Source organism: Brassica napus, chromosome C5, assembly GCF_020379485.1.
Source record: "Brassica napus cultivar Da-Ae chromosome C5, Da-Ae, whole genome shotgun sequence".
NCBI classification, from domain to species: domain Eukaryota; kingdom Viridiplantae; phylum Streptophyta; class Magnoliopsida; order Brassicales; family Brassicaceae; genus Brassica; species Brassica napus.
Window position 1 is genome coordinate 43,488,129 of NC_063448.1, and position 19,593 is coordinate 43,507,721.

The window sequence follows — 19,593 nt, forward strand, 5'->3', positions numbered from 1 at the left end:
TTGGCCCTTGTGGACGTGAAATAGATTGGATAAAAGTTGTCCATTTTGGATAAATATCATCAGTGAGATAGTAAGCCAAACGGTACACTCTTCCATTGACCGAGAAATTCACTCGCGGGGCTTGACCATTTATTATGTCATCAAAAACAGGAGAACGATCAAGAACATTAATATCATTTAAGGTACCTGGAGGTCCAAAAAACGCATGCCATATCCAGAGATCATATGAAGCAACCGCCTCTAAAACGATTGTGGGTTTTCCCGAACCACGAGAATATTTCCCTTTCCAAGCGGTTGGACAATTCTTCCACTCCCAATGTATACAATCGATGCTTCCTATCATCCCGGGAAAGCCATGATACTCTCCAACATGAAGTAGACGTTGAAGATCAGCTGGTGTTGGTCTTCTTAAGTACTCATCGCCGAACAAATTTATTATTGCTTCCACAAAATTTTCCACACATAACCGAGTAGTGCTTCCACCGAGCCTGAGGTATTTGTCGACCGCATCAACTGCTGAACCATATGCCAACACTCGAATAGCTGCTGTGCATTTTTGAAGTGTAGAGAGACCAAGCCTTCCGAGACCGTCCCTCTTTCGACGAAATAATTCAACTTCATTGGATAGGCGATCAACAATACGCAAAAACAATCGCTTGTTCATTCTAAATCGCCGTCTGAATAGATTTTGAGGATATGTTGGAGTGTCACTGAAATAATCATTCCATAACCGGATATGGCCTTTTTCACGATTTCTTTCGATAAAAACTCGTTTTTTCTTGTCCTCCTTTCATCTTCTAGACCACCATGATTGTTATACAAATTCTCAAATGCTTGATCGAAAGCTTGATCGAAATATTGATCAAAATATTGATCAAAAGATTCATCAAATTCTCTCTCAAGATTATTATGAGAAGAAGATGCCATGAAATTATAAGGTTTTTTTTTTTTCTGAAAGTGATGAAGATGAGATTATGGACTTGGACAAGATAGAATTTTTTATGAAAGAGAATGGAGAGTTCTTTTTAAAAGAGAATGGAGAGAACAGTGAGAAATCAGAATGATGAGAACTCATTTGTGTCTGATGCAATATATAATGAGATTGGTGAGACAAACCCGTGACACACTCATTCAAATAAAACAACCTGTGACTGTCTCAATCCACAAACATGGTCAGTATGTTCAGACCCGTGACACACTCATACAAATAAAACAACACACACATGACTGTCAATAAAACAATACCCGTGACAAATAAAACAACAGACAGAGATATCAACCTCTCTCAATCTACAAACCCGTGACTGTCTTCTTTGCTCCAACGATATCAGCTGCCTTTGCTCTCATCTCACCTTCCCAAACCCGTCACTGTCTTCTTTCGTAGACTCTCTCACCTGCATCAGAAACATTAACATGAAACATAACATTAAACAGAGAGTGAAACAGAAGTACCTGAACATTTAAAAAAAACTCCTCACATGAACAATAACATTTAATCAACATTGTCAAGACACCACATAAAACAGAACATGAAACATAGAGTGAAACAGAAGTACATGAACTCGATGAAACCCAACAAACAGAACTACATAAACTCGATGAAAACCAACAGACAAACAGAACTATCCAAACTCAAACAGAGAACAACTCCTCAATCAACTTATTCTTTAGACCTTCCTCAGTCTCGGACAGTGTCTCTTTTTTTGCAACAAGATTGTCAAGCAGAGACATCTTGTACAGCTTTTCTTTGTTGGCCACGTCCTGCTGCCTAATGTTCCACATTTTCTGATACTCCTCCACGTCTTTCCCCTGAGGCTTCTTACCACGTGCCTTAGCTGCCTTCACACCCGGGGGACGAGTGGTGCCTTCATCACTCTCAGACGTCTTGCTTTCAGTCGCTTGAGATGTTTCTGATTGTGTACCGTCGTCAAACTTCCTCTTTTTTGAGCTTCCAACGTCTCTAGAGCTTGAAAGAGAGCACCATTTATGGTCATAGCGCAACTCCCTCCACGCATGCTCAAGGTTGAACTTCTTCTTATGGTTATTGTAGTAGATCTCATGCGCTTTTTTGAGAACATCAGTCTCATTTTGTCCACTGGTCTTCTCCCTTGTTGCAGCCTCATACGAGCCAGAGAACTTGCACACAGCTTCGTTGATCTTCTGCCACCGGTGCTTACAGTGCATCGGCTCTCTCCGTTCGCACTCTGCAGACTGGCTTGCCTCAAAGTAGGCCGCTATTCTATTCCAGAAAGCGCCTGATCTTTGCTCATTACCCATGACTGGATCTTTCCTCGTGTTTAACCATGAGGTGATGAACAAAATGTCATCTGAGATGGTCCATTTCTTGCGTTCACGGCGCTCTACAAGGCTCTCTGTACCGAGGTTGCAATCCGGGTTCTGTTGAGTTCCAAATCCAGGAACTTCTGATGAACCAAAACCAGTTTGTTGACTTTGAAGAAGATCACTGAAATTATACCCACTCGTATATGGATTATAATCCATATCTGAATGTGTGAAAGAGGAGAGAAAGAAAAGAAGAAGAAGAATGAAGGTGTTTAGATGAAAGAGAAGATGTTTCAGTGAAAAAAATACAGAAGGAGCAACGCGTTTAATAGAGGGAAGACGACTTGACATTTAACTAAACACATTCAACACAGCTTCACTCTACACATTCATCACAGACTAGACATATATCTATGGCACATTCATCACTCTACACCATCACTAAACTCCAACCATAAGTTCTATTTATTACTCAACCATACGCTAACCTAACCATTTATTACTCAACCTAAAAGATCAAACAAGAATTAATAGACTTAAATCAACCTAAAAGATCAAAGAGAACTTTGGATTTACCTTTATGTCCATGGTACATAACGTAAGCATGGCAACTTCTCCTCTCCTCCGAACCAGTGTTCATTCAAACCTTTTTTTACCACATTCCAACAACAATGTGAGTAACAAAGACGAAAAACTCACTAACTGAAACAAAAGTCTCAACCTTTAGAATCGAGATTATAACCGTAAATTGATAAAATTCTAACCTTTGATTTAACATTGAAGTTCTTTCTTGTGAAGAAAGAATGAATCTCTCCAGCAACTTGCTTCGGTTCCTTCTTGATCCCTTCGCTAACAGAGAAATCAAAGAGTTTGGCGGTGCGATGTCTACGCTCTTTCTGGGAGAAGAAATCAAACCACCGTTCATACTAAAAATATTAAAATTTAGTCAAACAATACACAAGAACACAAAGGACCAAAATCAAAGACATGCAAAGACAGAGAAATTTTTAAAAAAGAAGGAAGTTTACCTTTCGATTGTAATCAGCAGCAACCGCCGATTTCCATCCTCGGGGAGAGCCACAAATTTTATCCGTCGAGGATAGCTACCGTGATTCTTCGAAGATGGCCACCACGAGGAACCAGAGAGAATCGACGAGGAGAGCCACCGAATCGACGAGGAGAGCCACCGAATCAACGAGGAGACCCAGCGAGAACCACCGATGAATCTCAGACATCGACCAAAACCACCGATGAATCTCCATGCGACCCTCATCTTTCCTTTTCTTTCCAACTCGAATCAAAGAGAGAAGAAGAAAGGCAAACGATTCGATTTTTCTTTTCTACCCATCGTATCCCCTATCGCCACGCATCCCACAAGCTTCGATGCTTCCAGCGCTTAATTAAGCCACAGCCCTTAAGTAAATCCCTATTTTTCATTTAATTAAATTGTTCATTACACTAAGATCTGTAGTCTACAAAGTCTGCAATGCACATGCTCTTAAATAGTTTGTCTTTGCTTTCCACAGTTTTTAAATATAGTTGAAAACTTTATTAAAAAAAATAAGATTGTAAGGTTATTTTTCGGAATGCCCCATTCCTTCAAGAAGAGAAACATTTTCTATGTTTCCTACAAATTGATTCATTGGGTTCTCTCATCTCCTGCAGGTCGTGTATTTGAATTGACACACTCACTCTTTTGGACCTTGCTTCATCAAATCAATTTTGTTGTGGCATCTCCTTCATGTTTGTTCTTCTGCCAAAACTGATGTATACTCTTCTTGTTTTACATCTAAGACCTTATCAACGACAGCTTCCCCTACACCCTGTAGAGCTCGGACCAGATCATCCACGCTCCTGTCAGTTTCCTTTACATCTGAAGATGCCATGGTATGATCCTCAGGTTCCTTAGACGTATCAAAACCGGACAAAGCTTGCAAGGGTGGAGTTGATGAAGAAGCTAAAGATGTTGTTGCTGCATCACCCAATTCTTTGGAAAGGCACACATATTTAAACACGAGCTGTTTATAGCTATTTAACAAGTCTTCAACATCTCCTATTCTCAAATCACCCGCGTTTGCAAATAAGTAAGGGTATTCTTGGAAGATTTTGCTTGCCTCCGTATCCTTCAGAAGCCTTGCAGCACCCTTGTTTTCCAAATCAGATACGGATTCAGCTTTCTTCATTGGTATTTCACTGTTGGCGTTGAGTATGTCACTGGTTCCAGAGAGACTGTCAGACGATCTCGACTGGAAAAGAGTTGTTTCTCTCTTGGGATTCAGCATTTGAGTTTTATGAACAGTGGACTCGTCACGTGGGGGTGGTGGTGGTGCAGTAGACTGGATGCTTAAACCAGAGATTCGTGCCCGTGCAGATTCCATGTTCTTCTCAAACTCAGCTTGATCCATTGAAAGTGATTTCGCATCGATATTTGAGATGAAAGACTCTGCAGAGAGTATGTTTGTGAAGAAGTAGGCAGCTTCACCAACAAGTTTAGATTCACGCCTATATCTTTGTACATACAACAGGTTTGAGTGAAGCTGTGGAGGATTAGCCTGCAAAAAGAGAGTACAGAATGATCACTAGTACACGTAGTTGCACAAACAAAACATGCATTACAATAAAAATACCTTTATTGTAACATATATCAAGACAGGAAGAAACTCGTCGGCTCCAGGCGTATTCTCATTAGAAGCAATGGAAGCGTTTAGGAGTAAGTTATTAATCACTTTGCAGCAGTTAAGGACACACACGAGCTTATCACGAGGAGCTTTGTACATGTTTATCTTCTGGAGCTCTTTCTGAGCTAGCTGCGGAAAGGAGAGAGAGAGAGAGTAAAATATTCACTCACAAGTGAAAAACACCAACGAGAAGATGGAACACTATATGCGAGCTAGATCAACTTACCAGCCAGGATGTTTCGTTTTGAAAAGTTGGTTTTATATCCAAATACTCAGGAGAAATGAACTGTTGAACCAAGGACATCTTCTGAAAGAGTTTCTCATCAGATATAACGTCCTCGGTGTTTGAAGCAAAGACACGGGGAAACAGCTTTGTCATGACATACTTCTCTAAACCCTGCGCGTACATTTAAGAGGCAAATGATTTAAGGCAAGAAGATGCAAACGGAAAGAGAAGGACATTGATGATACTCACATCTCCAGCGCTGTCAAGTTCATCCTCAGAACAACCGGACCAAAGTGGATGAGCCCTGAAAGCAGCTTCCATCTTGGAAAAGAAGTCTTGAACTGCAGAAGAATCCTTTTCTGGGTCTGGCTCATTGTTCAAGAATGAAACAATGAAACTGCAACACACACACATTGTCTTATGAAGCCAGAGAAAAAGAAGTAATGTAAACCCACAAAACACCTACCCTCCTCAACTTAACTATTATTATCCTCGACGAAGAGACTAACAGTGATAAGATCTAAGCTTTAGATATTGCTATCATAGGAGAACTTCTTTTTTTTTTGTTTGCTAAGCAAAATCATGACACTTGAGTCAAATCCAGCTATTCAGTAAAAAATCTAGCTCACATGTATCATTATTCTATAGCAAACAGAAGCTAAACACACACATGACTATCCTCATCTGCAGCGAAATAGAAAGAGAAGAACCTTTTGATTGATTTAACGAGATCGCCGGCGGAGGGTTTACGCATCCGCTCCAGGAAATCATGAATCGAAACGTCCGTGTTGTTCTCCATCGTCGATCACCAGATTCGCCGTCAATCAGAACTCCGACGATTTGACCAAGAGCTATACAACAGAGATCGATCAAAGAGAAAGTTGAGTTCTTCTTCCTCGCAGACTACTACAACCAAAACGACTGTCGTTTTACCAAGTTGGTGGCCGATGTGCTTCTGTGTTAACCGGTTATTATGTATCTTGGTTTAGTCTAATGTACCAATCACTTACATTACAACTTGCAACATTCATCATTTTTTACCCAACTCATCAAATGATCAACCAACAAACGTATACACACCGACTCACCAACCCCAAAAGCAGACGAACATCACAAGCGAGATTATTAAGTCTTACAGGTAACGATCCCCAAAATCAATTACGAGGAAAAAAAGACCAAACTCTCAACCCAAAACGCTTCTCAAATCATTAAACATTTACCACAATTTTGTTCAAAAGAACCCACGAAAAAACTCCAAAGAAACATCAAAGGGAGTAAGTAGGTAGTGAAGAAGCATCATTAGATAGTGCAACACATAAGATCTGAAGAATTCTCTCTCATTCAGATACTTCTCACTACAAAGCACAAACGCCATCACAAAAAAGATTCTCAGACAAGGTCTTTTAGATAAGATCAGCTACATTCATTGGCATCTCGTCAATCTGGGTACTGTAGTACTGCTCAATGTCTCGGAGGATCTTTATGTCGTCGCTTTTAACAAAGTTGATCGCAACACCCTACAATAATAGCCGCAAAGTTGGTTGATATCCATTTTCTACTCTTATAAGCAAGCCAAGAAACAATGCAGAAATTATAACCAATCAGTAACCTTACGCCCGAATCGACCAGATCGTCCAATACGGTGGATGTAGAGCTCACGGTTGTTGGGGAGATCATAATTTATGACAAGAGAAACCTGTTCAAGAAAGTTCCTCATGTCAATTCAAACTCTACCACAATCTCACGACACATAATCAGAGACCTAAATAACAGAGGAGACTTTAACACTTTTCATGCCCAATCTACACCGAGATATAGCGAATAAGTAATGACTTACTTGCTGCACATCAATCCCACGTGCCCATACATCTGTCGTGATCAAAACACGACTGTCGCCTGACCGAAACTGGTTCATGATCTCGTCTCTCTCCTTCTGAGGCATGTCACCATGCATCGATGAGACTGTGAAGTTGTTAGTCCTCATTTTCTCACTTAGCCAATCCACCTATGACAAAAGAGGAGATAGTTAAGTGAGGCATTGAAAAGAAACCATAGAAACCTAGTGTTACCAAACTAACTGAAAACAAAGTTTAGAAAGCATCAATATTGGTATATAGCATCACTTAGTAAGTTAACAGGCCAATGCAGTCTACTAAAGGCAATGGAGGCGGTGTTTTAACTCCTTCCTTTTAAAGAGTAAACGAGTACAAATAGCCTTACAAACGAGTACGATTTTTCGAGGACGTTACATGATTCCAGATCAAGTTAAGATCGCATAGCTAGGAGCTTAGTGTAACTAACAACATGAGATACCTGATCATCTAAAACATTTCAAATATAGTAAGATGAGCACAAGGATTACCTTTCTTTTTGTGTTGCAGAAGATAACAGCTTGAGTGATAGTAAGTGTGTCATAAAGATCACAGAGTGTATCAAATTTCCACTCCTCTTTCTCAACAGCAACGAAAAATTGTTTAATGCCCTGAAAAAGGTTTACAGGAAAGTTAGCCAGTGAAGTAATATGGGTGTGCCCCCACGCATACAGATTCAGAATAAGAAACGTACCTCAAGAGTCAACTCATCACGCTTCACAAGGATCTTCACTGGTTCAGTCATAAACTTGGATGTCATCTCCAAAATCTCGTGAGGAAGAGTTGCAGAAACCAAGCAAACCTATAAACATAAGGTATTAGGTTAGTAACTGAGCTAAGCTTGCCCAACTACAGTTAATAGCTACCCAAAAAATTCACTTGGATCATTCAAGCAACTCAACAATGTCCTTTACAAAGTAAAAGTCTATCAAACCCAAGAGTCCAAGCAGCTAATCAAGAAAGTAAGAATTAGGAACCAAATAGTGTTTGAGCAGCGAACTTTTACCTGAAGATCAGGTGGAAGATATCTGTAAACATCATAGATTTGGTCCTTGAACCCTCTGCTAAGCATCTCATCAGACTCATCAAGAATCAAAAGCTTAATAGCTCTGGTACGCAGACTCCTCCTCTTAATCATATCACAAACACGACCAGGTGTCCCAGACACAACATGGACACCATTCTCCAGCTTCCTGATATCCTCTCCAACGCTCTTCCCACCAATACACGCATGCGCCTGGATATTAGCGTGTAACCCAATAGCTTGAATAGTCTTCTCCGTCTGTGAAGCCAACTCTCTAGTTGGCGACAATATCAACGCCTGAACTCTACAATTAGCGAAATCAAACATAAGGAACAATCAAAAGCTCAAAAATTTGAAATTAGGGTTTTTATTCAAACCATACTCTCTAGACGAAGTGTCAACGATTTGGCAGACGGAGAGAGCAATCATTGAGGTCTTTCCGGTACCGGACTGAGCCTGAGCGATCACATCTCGACCTTGGAGAATCGGCATGACCGCTCTCTGCTGAATCGCAGAGGGCTTCTCGAAACCGTACTCGTAGACGCCGCGGAGAACGTCCTCCTTGATCCCCATGTCGTTGAAATTCGTGATGGGCTCGATCCCTTCCGTCGTCTCGAAGACCAATTTGTCGTCGTCCATTGGTCCACCGCTTCTTCTTCCACCTCCACGGCCAGGATTCGCTTCCGCCATTACTTTCTAGGGTTTGGATCGTTTGGTTTCTCTCTGGAATGAGCTGTTCGTCAGATAGGCGCGGCTCGAAGTAGATATGATTGTAAAATATTCGACGACTTATTTGGGCTTTTCTATCAAAATAGAAATACCGACTCTATAGATGGGCCTGTGAAATGTGGCCCATATTAATTAGAAAAAGGAAAAGTTCAATAGTAATTTAATTTAAATTATCAATTTAATACACTAATTTTCTTTCTTTCTAAGAATATCATGAATAAAACTTGAATATTAATGGAACACTTTAAAAATTGGTATATTTTTATGGAAATAAAATTTGATGTACTAAATTAGAAAGAAAAAAAGTTGCTATGTTAAATTGGAAATTAAAATTAAAAAAGCTGCTATGTTAAATTAGATATGAATTGGTGATATAAGATTTTCCTCAAGTGAATTACTACTTAAATTGAAAGAAATTTTATAGAATCTACATTGAGTTGCTTTTTAGCATGTTTTGCATTGATCTTTATTTATGTTTTGGTTTTGTTTTAGGAGATAGTGCATTACATGTGCAATGCATAAAGTTGAGATGAGCAAGAAATTGATTTTTTTTTTCTGTTTGCACTAATCTTAGATTTTGAGGTACGTGTTTTTGATGTATATATACTATGGCAATAAAGATGAACAAGATATGGTGTTCAAGGGAGGATAAGCGGAGATCGCTTCGACAGGGGTGTTGGAATTGAAGATGGAGGAGAGTGAAATTGGAGCTTCTGGATCGAAACCAATGTATGGCTTGTTATGGTGTGGACACTGATGGCGTGGTATTGACAAAACATAGTGTATAACTCCTATGAAACACATGGTTTATTACGTATGTGTTTGCTCGTTATGACTTAGGAGTGTTGTGTATAGATAAAGTTGTGTTATTATATGTTACGTATACCATTTGCTATAATTGCAATAATCATGTTGTTAGGCCTTGTACATGTATGTTTAGATCTATTGCATTGCATTGCATTTATCAGTTTTTTCTTTCATTTTGGAATAGGTATAGTTATATGTTATGATTATAGTTGAAATTGGATGCATTTGATATCAGCTACCTTCTCTTATTGAAGAAGACCATTTAATTTTGTGCTTTTATCTTGTATTCTGATTTCTCATTCTTTTCTTCCTTTTTTTTGTAGCATTTAGATTTCACGCACTAGAAGATATTTTCCGCAAGCCTTCACGTAGCTTGAAGGTTTAGTTTCTTCCCAATCTAATGTTTTGGATATACTGGAAACTGAATACGGCCGATTATGAGATTTTGGGAAGTATAGACAATTTTATAAAGAGTTTTAATTAAAAAATTGATAATTTTGGAACCATAAACCAATATTTCACCTTAAGCTCAAGATCGGCTCCGAAGCTGGATAGATCGGAGTAATTCTAACAGAGTTGTTTACTTTCCTTGCAGAACATAGCAAAGGATGAGTTTGAAAGAAACTTTGTCTCAGCTTTAGTTGCTCCTGGAGAAATTGGTGTCAAGTTTGACGACATTGGTGCTCTCGAACATGTGAAGAAGACACTGAATGAGTTGGTTATACTTCCCATGAGAAGGACAGAGCTATTCACCCGTGGGAATCTCTTGCGGATATATTCCATTTCTCTTTATTATTTTATCTTCTTAAAAGCTAGATTCTTCTTAGATGGCTTGAGTCTTTTGTTTTTCCCAGCCGTGCAAAGGCATATTGCTATTTGGTCCTCCTGGTACTGGTAAGACGTTTCGCCAAAGCCCTTGCTACAGAGGCTGGAGCAAACTTCATTAGCATAACTAGCTCATCGCTTACATCAAAGGTAACATGAAACCTTAGTAACGGTCATGGAATGTCAACTTCTGATTTGTTCTGAGTATGTCAACTTGGTCCATTGTTTGGCTATAGTGGTTTGGAGATGCAGAGAAGCTCACGAAAGATTTGTTCTCATTTGCAAGCAAACTAGTGCCGCCCGTGATTATTTTTGTCAATGAGGTGACACAATACTCTAGGGCATGTTTTCAAGGAATGGACTGAAAATATCGTTTTGTCTTTGTGGAGTAGGTTGACAGTTTGTTAGACGCTTGTGGTGGTTCTAGCGAGCATGAATCAACTCAGATGATGAGAAACGAGTTCATGACAGCTTGGGATGGATTCAGGTCAAAAGATAGCCAAAGGATACACATCCTCGGTGCCACCAGCAGACCATTTGATCTTGATCGTCTACCAAGAAGGTGAGGACTATAACACGAGTTATCCTTACATAAATATTTGTCTCATTGACTTCCTTTTGGGGATTCTATTTCTAGGATATATGTCGATTTACCAGATGAGGAGAACTGGTTGAAGATTTTGAATATTATTTTGAATCAAGAAAATATTGAAACAGGTTTTGAGTTTGAGAAACTTGCAAAAGAAACTGAAGGTGTTGGGAAAGTTAGCGGATAATTTTTTCTTCGAGAGGTTAAGATGGAAAGTGGACGGTTAGTGTTTAAGATAGCCTTCGTATTTTAGGAAGGGATTTTCTACTAAGGCTTGTGTTTGGAGATTCTTTTACAAACTTTCTAAAATATTTCTTTCTATTGCTTTGCTTGATTCTTGGATGATTACAAGTGAACTAGACATCCCTAATTATACTAGTGAGTGGAGACTACAAGTTAATTCTAGAACACTCCATCTTCTACACATTTCATCTTCTACACTATTCATCTTCTACACTCTTCTTCTTCCTCTAGATATTTCTTCTTATTGGGCTTCTTGGTTATAGCTTGATTAAAGATTAAACTTGGGCTAATGAGGGAAAACCCAACAAATCTCCCCCTTCCCAATTTAGTCCGAAACCGCCGCCATACCCGTGCCTTTGCAGCAATCTTCAAACTTCTTGATCGGTAATACCTTGGTCATAAAGTCAGACTAGTTTTTATCAGTGTGTACCTTGTCAAGATGTATGAGTTTCTCTTCAAGAACTTCTCGGATCCAATGATGTCGGATATGGATGTGCTTTGAGCGAGAGTGAATAGCACTTTGGTTGTCACATAGCATGTTGTACTTGTTTTGCTTTACTCCCAACTCAAGCAAGAAGTTCTTCATCCATATCATCTCCTTGCACGCTTCCGTTGCTGCGATATACTCCGCTTCCGTGGTGGATAAGGCAACACATTTTTGTAGCTTCGACTGCCATGAAACAGCTCCCCCTGCAAAGGTAGTCACAAATCTTGATGTCGATTTCCTTGAATCTTTATCACCAGCCCAATCTGCATCGGTGTAACCGTTCAACTCCAATTTTCCATTGCCAAAACATAGACACTTCTTTGTTGTGCCTCGTAGATAGCGTAGGATCCACTTAACTGCTTTTCAATGCTCTTTTCCTGGATTCGTTAGAAAGCGACTAACAACTTCTACAGCATAGGCAATATCAGGTCTGGTGCACTCCATAGCATACATGAGACTACCCACTGCTGATGCATATGGGGTAGTCTTCATTTCCTCTTTTTCCTTTGTTGGACTTTGCTTCGAACTTAGCTTGAAATGTCCACCAAGTGGAGTGCTCACCGGCTTTGCTTTATGCATGTTGAATCTCTCCAACACCCTTTCAACATATCATCCTTGGGACAACCATAGAAGCTTCTTTGGTCTATCCCGAGTGATCTTCATTCCAAGAATCTGTCTCGCTTGCCCCATATCTTTCATCGCAAAACACCTTCCCAAATCTTTCTTCAATGCCGCTATCTTGTTGTGATCTTGGCCCACAATTAACATATCATCAACATAGAGCAATAATATGAGAAAGTCATCGCTTCCGTACTTCTTTATGAAAACGCAATGATCATTCTTGGTTTTCTTGAAGTTGTGATCCACCATAAAGGAGTCAAACTTCTTGTACCATTGTCTTCGGGCTTGCTTGAGGCCATAAAGACTCTTCTTTAATCGACACACCAAGTCTTCTTTTCCCGGAACCTTGAATCCTTCAGATTGCTCCATATAGATCTCCTCCTCGAGTTCACCATGTAGAAAGGTTGTCTTGACATCGAGTTGTTCAATCTCCAGGTCTAGAACCGCTGCTAGACCAAGAACCACTCGGATAGAGGACATCTTCACCACTGGAGAGAATATTTTTTTCAAAATCTATGTCTTTCTTCTTGTTGAATCCTTTCACAACCAATCAAGCTTTGTATCTTGGATTTGAGCTTCTCTCCTCATACTTCAACCTGTACACCCACTTGTTCTTCAAGGCTCTCTTTCCTTTTGGTAGCTTCATCAGCTCATAAGTGTGATTGTCATGCAAGGATTGCATTTCATCTTGCATTGCTTCAACCTACTCATCTCTATGAGTGTCTCCTATGGCCTCCTCATAGCTTTGAGGCTCTCCATCATCTGTAAGATTAACATACTCATCTCGATAATATCTTACAGATGGTCTTGTCTCTCTTCCAGACCTTCTTGGCTCATGTTCTTCCTCTGGCTCCACTTGATCTTCTTCTTCATTTTCATCACCATTCGGATCCATGTTGGGATCCCCTTCGCCATCATCTCCAATCACTTGTTCATGGTCTTGGGGATTATGATCATCTTCATTTCTTACAACTCGTAGCTTTGGTTTCTTTGATTTGTTGATGTCTTCAATTGTTTGATCTTCGAAGAAAACAACATCTCTACTCCGAATAACTTTTCTGTTAACCGGATCCCAAAGCCGATAGCCGAACTCATCTCTTGGTGACCCAAGATAGATGCACTCTCTAGTCTTGGAGTCTAACTTGGCTCATTCATCCTTAGGAATATGGACGAACGCTCTGCAACCGAACACCTTCAAATGGTTGTAGGAGACCTTTTTACCCGACCAAACTTCCTCCAGAACATCGCCTTCCAAAGGAACTGATGGTGTAAGATTTATGACATCCACTGCAGTCTTTATGGCTTCTCCCCAAAATGACTTAGGTAATTTAGCGTGAGAGAGCATGCACTGAACTCTTTTTGTGATTGTTCGATTCATTCTCTCAGCAATTCCGTTTAATTGTGGCGTCTTCGGTGGTGTCTTCTCCATCCTGATTCCATGAGCTTTGCAAAATTCTTCAAAAGGACCTCGATACTCTCCACCATTGTCAGATCGAACATACTTGAGTTTTTAACCCGTACTTCGTTCTGCTTGGGCTACAAACTCCTTGAAAGCATCAAGAACTTGATCTTTTGTTTTCGAAAGATGTATCTACACCTTTCTTGAATGGTCATCAATAAAGGTGACGAAATATGATGCACCTCCATTGGATTTCTCGGACATGGAGAATATGCTAGTATGCACAAGATCAAGAATATGCTTTCTTCTCATAGGCGTAGACAATCTTCGGAAAGCGATTCTATGTTGTTTTCCGGCTAAGAAATCATGACATGGTGAGAGAGAGAGAGAGACCTTTCATATCAGGAAGAAGTTTCTTGCGAGAAATTATGTTTAGAACTTTCTCACTCATATGCCCGAGTCTTCGGTGCCATATATCCATGTCATCACTTGCGACATTTACTTCTTCCTTGCAAAGCTTGGCTTGTGTTACATATAACAAGCCTTCTTTTCTTCCTCGAGCCATGATCAAACTACCCTTGGTTAGCTTCCATTTGCCACTGCCAAAGTGGCTATCCAAACCAGCATCATCATCAAGTTTCCCGGTTGATATGAGATTGAGTCGAATGTCGGAAACATGCTTCACATCTTTGAGAACTATCTTACTTCCTGTGTTTGATGTAAGAATAACATCCCCCTTTCCAAAGATCTTGCTTCTTCCTTGATTTCCCATTTGAACATTACCAAAGCCACCACTTTGGTAGGTTGTAAAGAAGCTTCCATGAGGGGTGACGTGAAAAGAAGCACCAGAATCAACGATCCATGAGCTATCATCAGAGCTAAGATTACATTCTCCAACGAGATATAATTCTTCGCTCTGGTCTTCCACAATGGTTGTAGTCTTGTCTTCATGCTTCTTTGTAAGATTGAACCGGTCTGGTTTGATATTACCGGCTTGTTTGTCTTTCTTGAAAAACCGACATTTCGACTTCATGTGACCCGGCTTGCCACAATAATAGCATGTAACTCTTGGACGTGACTTAGATCTTCCTCGAAATTGGTCTCGTCCTCTGCTTCTGTTGTGACCACGAGTCTCTTCTCTACCCCATCTATCAACAATGTTAGCTTCTGAATAAGAACTTGAAACTCGCTCCTTCCTGTGAACTTCTTCGTTTAGAAGGCTATCAGTGACGGTGTCCATGGTAAGCTTACCCTCCGATGCTGAATTGCTTAGGGTGACAACTAGTGTGTCCCAACTCTCTGGTAGTGAGCTAAGGAGTAAAAGGGCTTGCATTTCGTCTTCAACCTTCGTATCAACTTTGTTAAGTTGATTTACGATCCCCTTGAAATTGTTCAAGTGCTCCATCATGCTCTGGCCATCCTTGTACTCCAACTTTACCAACCGTCGAACAAGAAGAGTTTTGTTTCGAGGTATTTTCTTTTGAATCATGGATTCAAGATTTGTCTATAATTCAAAAATATTTGTGTAGGTAGAGACATGTTCAAAAAGAGATCGGTCGACATACTTGCATATTATGGCAACCGACTTTCTATTAAGAATCTCTCATGCTTTATCATCCTTTCCTTCCGGCTTATCCTTCATGATGATGGGCTCATGCAAATCCTTGCAATAAAGGTGATCTTCCATCATCGGTTTCCAATAAGAGAAGTTCTCCGTGAGCTTGAACATGTCACCTTCAAAGGTAACGGTGGCCTCCATCTTCACTTCTTCAACGATAACGGTAACTCGGCTCTGATGGGAAAGTTAGCAGATAATATTTTCTTCGAGAGGTTAAGATGGAAAGTGGACGGTTAGTGTTTAAGATAGCCTTCGTATTTTAGAAAGAGATTTTCTACTAAGGCTTGTGTTTAGAGATTCTTTTTGAAACTTTCTAAAATATTTTCTTTCTATTGTTTTGCTTGATTCTTGGATGATTACAAGTGAACTAGACATCCTTATTTATATTAGTGAGTGGTGACTACAAGTTAATTCTAGAAAACTCCATCTTTTACGCACTTCATCTTCTACACTATTCTCCTACACTCTTTTTCTTCTTCTAGATATTTCTTCTTTTGGGCTTCTTGGTTATAGCTTGATTAAAGATTAAACTTGGGCTAATGAGGGAAAACCCAACAGAAGGATATTCAGGAAGCGATCTAAAGGTTTGAGTCATTCAGTGATTACTTTACAAGTTACGAGTTAAACTTGTTCACTACAAGAAAACACATGCTTAACGACGAAATTTAACGAGGAAAAACAATCCTCGTAAATTTACGTTGAGTTTACGAGGAATTTAAGTGAAAAACTAAAGTCATCGTTATTTTCTCGTAACATAACGACAAAAGTGTTTCGTCGTAAAGTGGATGTAATTTTACGAGTATTTTACGAGGAAAAACTATTTCCTCGTAAATACGACGTAAACTTTGCGTGTTATTTACGAGGAAATAGTTTACGTGTATTTAGCGAGAAAATTTTTGAACCCACCAACTTTGTAGGTGTTACACGTTTTTTTTGGCCACCTAATTAATTTTCGTCGTAAATTCATAGGAAACTTGCAACTACCAGATTCGAAGTTTCCTATAAATATGGATGTTTGAACATCATTTTAAACACACCAACAACAAAAAACGTGAAAGAAAAAAAATGGTTGGCTCCGGGACTATTTACGAGTTGTGGAAGTGGATGTATATGCATAGAGATGCTAACGGGAGAGTGACGAAAGAATACCTTGCGGGTCTGGAGACATTTATGCATCAAGCAGATTCAACACCGCTCGCCCAAGAAAGTGGTAAGATGTTCTGTCCTTGTCGGAAATGCAACAATTCGAAACTGGCAAACCGTGAAAATGTTTGGAAGCATTTAATAAATAGAGGTTTCACGCCAAATTACTATATCTGGTTTCAACATGGAGAAGGTTTTAATTATGATCAGAACGAAGCTAGTAGTAGTAATAGCAATTTTCAGGAAAAAGAACCGGTTGATCATCATTTGCATAATGAACATAGTTACCATTAGGAGGAGATGGTAGATTATGATAGGGTTCATGATATGGTAGCTGATGCATTCGTAGCTCATGATGAAGATGAAGAACCTAATATAGATGCAAAAAAGTTTTACGAAATGTTAAACGCGGCGAATCAACCACTTTACACGAAGTAATTCAATCTCCACTTGTGACGACGACGATGCAGATTATCCTAAGTGGTTACACGAAGTAATTCAATCTCCACTTGTAAAGGTCACCACATCACAGATGTATTTCACACGAGGCTATACTTTTCATACATATGATTATGGTAGACAGCGGGCGACCAGTAACTATGGAATATGTGTGAAATGGGAAACAGATTTCTACGGGATCTTGACGGAGATTATTGAAGTCGAATTTCCAGGGATACTGAAGCTGAAATGCGTCCTCTTCAAATGTGAATGGTTCGACCCCGTCGTCAACAGAGGTGTTCGGTCTAACAAATTCGGTGTAGTTGATGTCAACGGTGGACGAAGGTACAACAAATTCGAGCCTTTCATCTTAGCTTCACAAGCAGACCAAGTTAGCTTCCTTCCATACCCTCGGATGAGAGATTCATGTATAAATTGGATAGCAGTGATCAAAGTTACACCTCGAGGACGAATCATCAGTGGAGAAGAACCACCATTGCAAGAAGAACAGATAAATGAAGTCGAGGAACCTGAACAAGAAATTGATGACATCCTTCTCATTGATCTGCATAATCACGAGTACGAAGATCTTACCGATGATGCCACAGACGAAGCTGTTGAAGACGAGTTTAATGAAAATGATGATGTTTCTAGTGATGACGAGAATGTCGATGTATCCGATTGATGTATTTGTTTTATGAATAAGATGAGGGAGTTTGTTTTATGAATAAGATAATGTGGGGTTTGTTTTATGAATAAGGTAATGTGGGAGTTTGTTTTATGAATAAGCAAATGTGGGAATTGTGGTTTGGAATGGAAATAAAGATGGGGTTTGGAATATATGAAGTAGAAAATAAGGAATATGGGGTTTGGGGTTTCAGATTCTAGGGATTTAAACATAACACTCGTTAATTCCACGTAAGCACAAATCGTCGTAAAGTCCTCGTAGGTCAACGAGGACATAACGACGAAATATAAAAATAAAGAACGCGGGACTCGTTAATTCCACGTAGGATGAAATCGTCGTAAATACCACGTAGGATGAAATCGTCGTAAATACCACGTAGGGTGAAATCATCGTAAATACCACGTAGGATGAAATCGTCGTACATATCACGTAAGACAACGAGGAAATAATGACGAAACTTAAAAATAAAGATGGGGTTTGGAATATATGAAGTAGAAAATAAGGAATATGGGGTTTCGGGTTTGGGGTTTCGGGTTTCGGGTTTGGGGTTTCGGGTTTTGGGTTTCGGGTTTGGGGTTCTAGGGATTTAAACATAACACTCGTTAAAAATAATGACGAAACTTACAAATAAAGATGGGGTTTGGAATATATGAAGTAGAAAATAAGGAATATGGGATTTCGGGTTTGGGGTTTCGGGTTTCGGGTTTCGAGTTTGGGGTTTCGGGTTTCGGGTTTCGGGTTCTAGGGATTTAAAAATAACGACGAAACTTAAAAATAAAGATGGGGTTTGGAATATATGAAGTAGAAAATAAGGAATATGGGGTTTCGGATTTGGGGTTTCGGGTTTGGGGTTTCGGGTTTGGGGTTTGGGGTTTGGGTTTCGGGTTTGGGGTTTCGGGTTTGGGGGTTGGGGTTTACGGGTTTGGGGTTTGGGGTTTTGGGTTTGGGGTTTTGGGTTTCGGGTTTCGGGTTTCGGGTTTGGGGTTTCGGGTCTGGGGTTTGGGGTTTAGGGTTTCGGGTTTTGGGTTTTGGGTTTCGGATTCTAGGGATTTAAACATAACACTCGTTAATTCCACGTAAGCACAAATCATCGTAAAGTCCTCGTATGATGAAATCGTCGTAAATACCACGTAGGATGAAATCGTCGTAAATACCACGTAGGATGAAATCGTCGTAAATACCACGTAAAAGGATTTAAACAAAACACTCGTTAATTCCACGTAAGCAGAAATCGTCGTAAACATCACGTAAAAGGATTTAAACATAAAACCCGTTAATTCCACGTAAGTACAAATCGTCGTAAATATCTCGTAGTGTAAAAACAAGAAAAAAAAGGAAAATGAGAGAAATACCAGATTAACATGTGGCAAGACTTCCAGCAATTATAATACGTAAGTCTCGCCCACATTAATTCTAATATCTTCTCCTTTTCCTATTTTTTTCAAATATTTATAATTTGAATAGGATTTTGCTGAGGAATGTGATTTGAGATAAGGTGTGATTTGGGAGTTTGTGTGTGGTTTGAGAATGAGAGTTGTGGGTATATTTATAGGAAAGCAAGCCTCGTTAATTCCTCGTAAGCTAAATCGTCGTTAATACCTCGTATAAAAAACACGGGCCTTTGTGATTCCTCGCAATTTCCTCGTAAAAAAAAACACGGGCCTTTGTAACTGCTCGCGATTTCGTCGTAAACTTACGAGGAATTTGCGACGATATGTAATCTTATATATACACCCGAGCGCTCACTCTTTCTTTCCTCTCTACTTCCTCTCTACTTCCTCTCCATTTCGTAGCAATGGTAAGCCTCTCTGATTCCTCTCTAATTTGGTTAGTTTAGGATAGATTAGGTGGTTAGTATAGGAAATTTAGATAGGTTTGCGGATTTTATGTTATTTAGTGTTGATTAGGTGGATAATGTTGGGAA

General features: G+C 39.6%; 4 protein-coding genes across 9 annotated transcripts; 1 reads left to right on the forward strand and 3 right to left on the reverse strand.

The window, feature by feature from the left end:
- Window positions 1–1,061: 1,061 nt before the first annotated feature.
- Window positions 1,062–6,173, reverse strand: LOC106425129 (vacuolar protein sorting-associated protein 9A). 5 transcript variants are annotated; one of them, XM_022703308.2, is made up of 9 exons: window positions 5,898–6,173; window positions 5,437–5,584; window positions 5,188–5,358; window positions 4,911–5,090; window positions 3,312–4,835; window positions 3,048–3,209; window positions 2,860–2,929; window positions 1,674–2,504; window positions 1,062–1,394 (listed from the first exon to the last, which is right to left on the reverse strand). In XM_022703308.2, the coding sequence occupies exons 1-5, from the start codon at window positions 5,984–5,986 to the stop codon at window positions 4,023–4,025; spliced, it is 1,401 nt and encodes a 466-aa protein (XP_022559029.1). In that variant the 5' UTR covers window positions 5,987–6,173; the 3' UTR covers window positions 1,062–1,394; window positions 1,674–2,504; window positions 2,860–2,929; window positions 3,048–3,209; window positions 3,312–4,022. The 5 variants fall into 5 exon arrangements, with proteins under 5 accessions (XP_022559029.1, XP_013721293.1, XP_013721294.1 ...); XM_013865839.3 differs by lacking the exon at window positions 1,674–2,504 and having other exon boundaries at window positions 3,048–3,179; XM_013865840.3 differs by lacking the exon at window positions 1,674–2,504.
- LOC106425103 (glutathione S-transferase T3) lies at window positions 1,633–2,502 on the reverse strand. The gene has a single exon (XM_013865823.1). It carries the CDS (start codon window positions 2,500–2,502, stop codon window positions 1,633–1,635), a length of 870 nt encoding a protein of 289 aa, XP_013721277.1.
- A 197-nt stretch (window positions 6,174–6,370) lies between the features above and the next one.
- LOC106425130 (eukaryotic initiation factor 4A-III homolog) lies at window positions 6,371–8,856 on the reverse strand. Of its 2 annotated transcripts, none has more exons than XM_013865844.3 (7): window positions 8,465–8,856; window positions 8,065–8,386; window positions 7,753–7,860; window positions 7,550–7,669; window positions 7,025–7,192; window positions 6,797–6,883; window positions 6,371–6,704 (listed from the first exon to the last, which is right to left on the reverse strand). In XM_013865844.3, the coding sequence occupies exons 1-7, from the start codon at window positions 8,770–8,772 to the stop codon at window positions 6,591–6,593; spliced, it is 1,227 nt and encodes a 408-aa protein (XP_013721298.2). In that variant the 5' UTR covers window positions 8,773–8,856; the 3' UTR covers window positions 6,371–6,590. The 2 variants fall into 2 exon arrangements, with proteins under 2 accessions (XP_013721298.2, XP_013721299.2); XM_013865845.3 differs by having other exon boundaries at window positions 6,802–6,883; window positions 8,465–8,852.
- A 686-nt stretch (window positions 8,857–9,542) lies between these two features.
- Window positions 9,543–11,219, forward strand: LOC106425104 (outer mitochondrial transmembrane helix translocase-like). The gene is made up of 6 exons (XM_013865824.1): window positions 9,543–9,575; window positions 10,214–10,332; window positions 10,473–10,593; window positions 10,680–10,766; window positions 10,836–11,005; window positions 11,081–11,219. The coding sequence occupies exons 1-6, from the start codon at window positions 9,543–9,545 to the stop codon at window positions 11,217–11,219; spliced, it is 669 nt and encodes a 222-aa protein (XP_013721278.1).
- The last annotated feature ends 8,374 nt before the right edge of the window (window positions 11,220–19,593 follow it).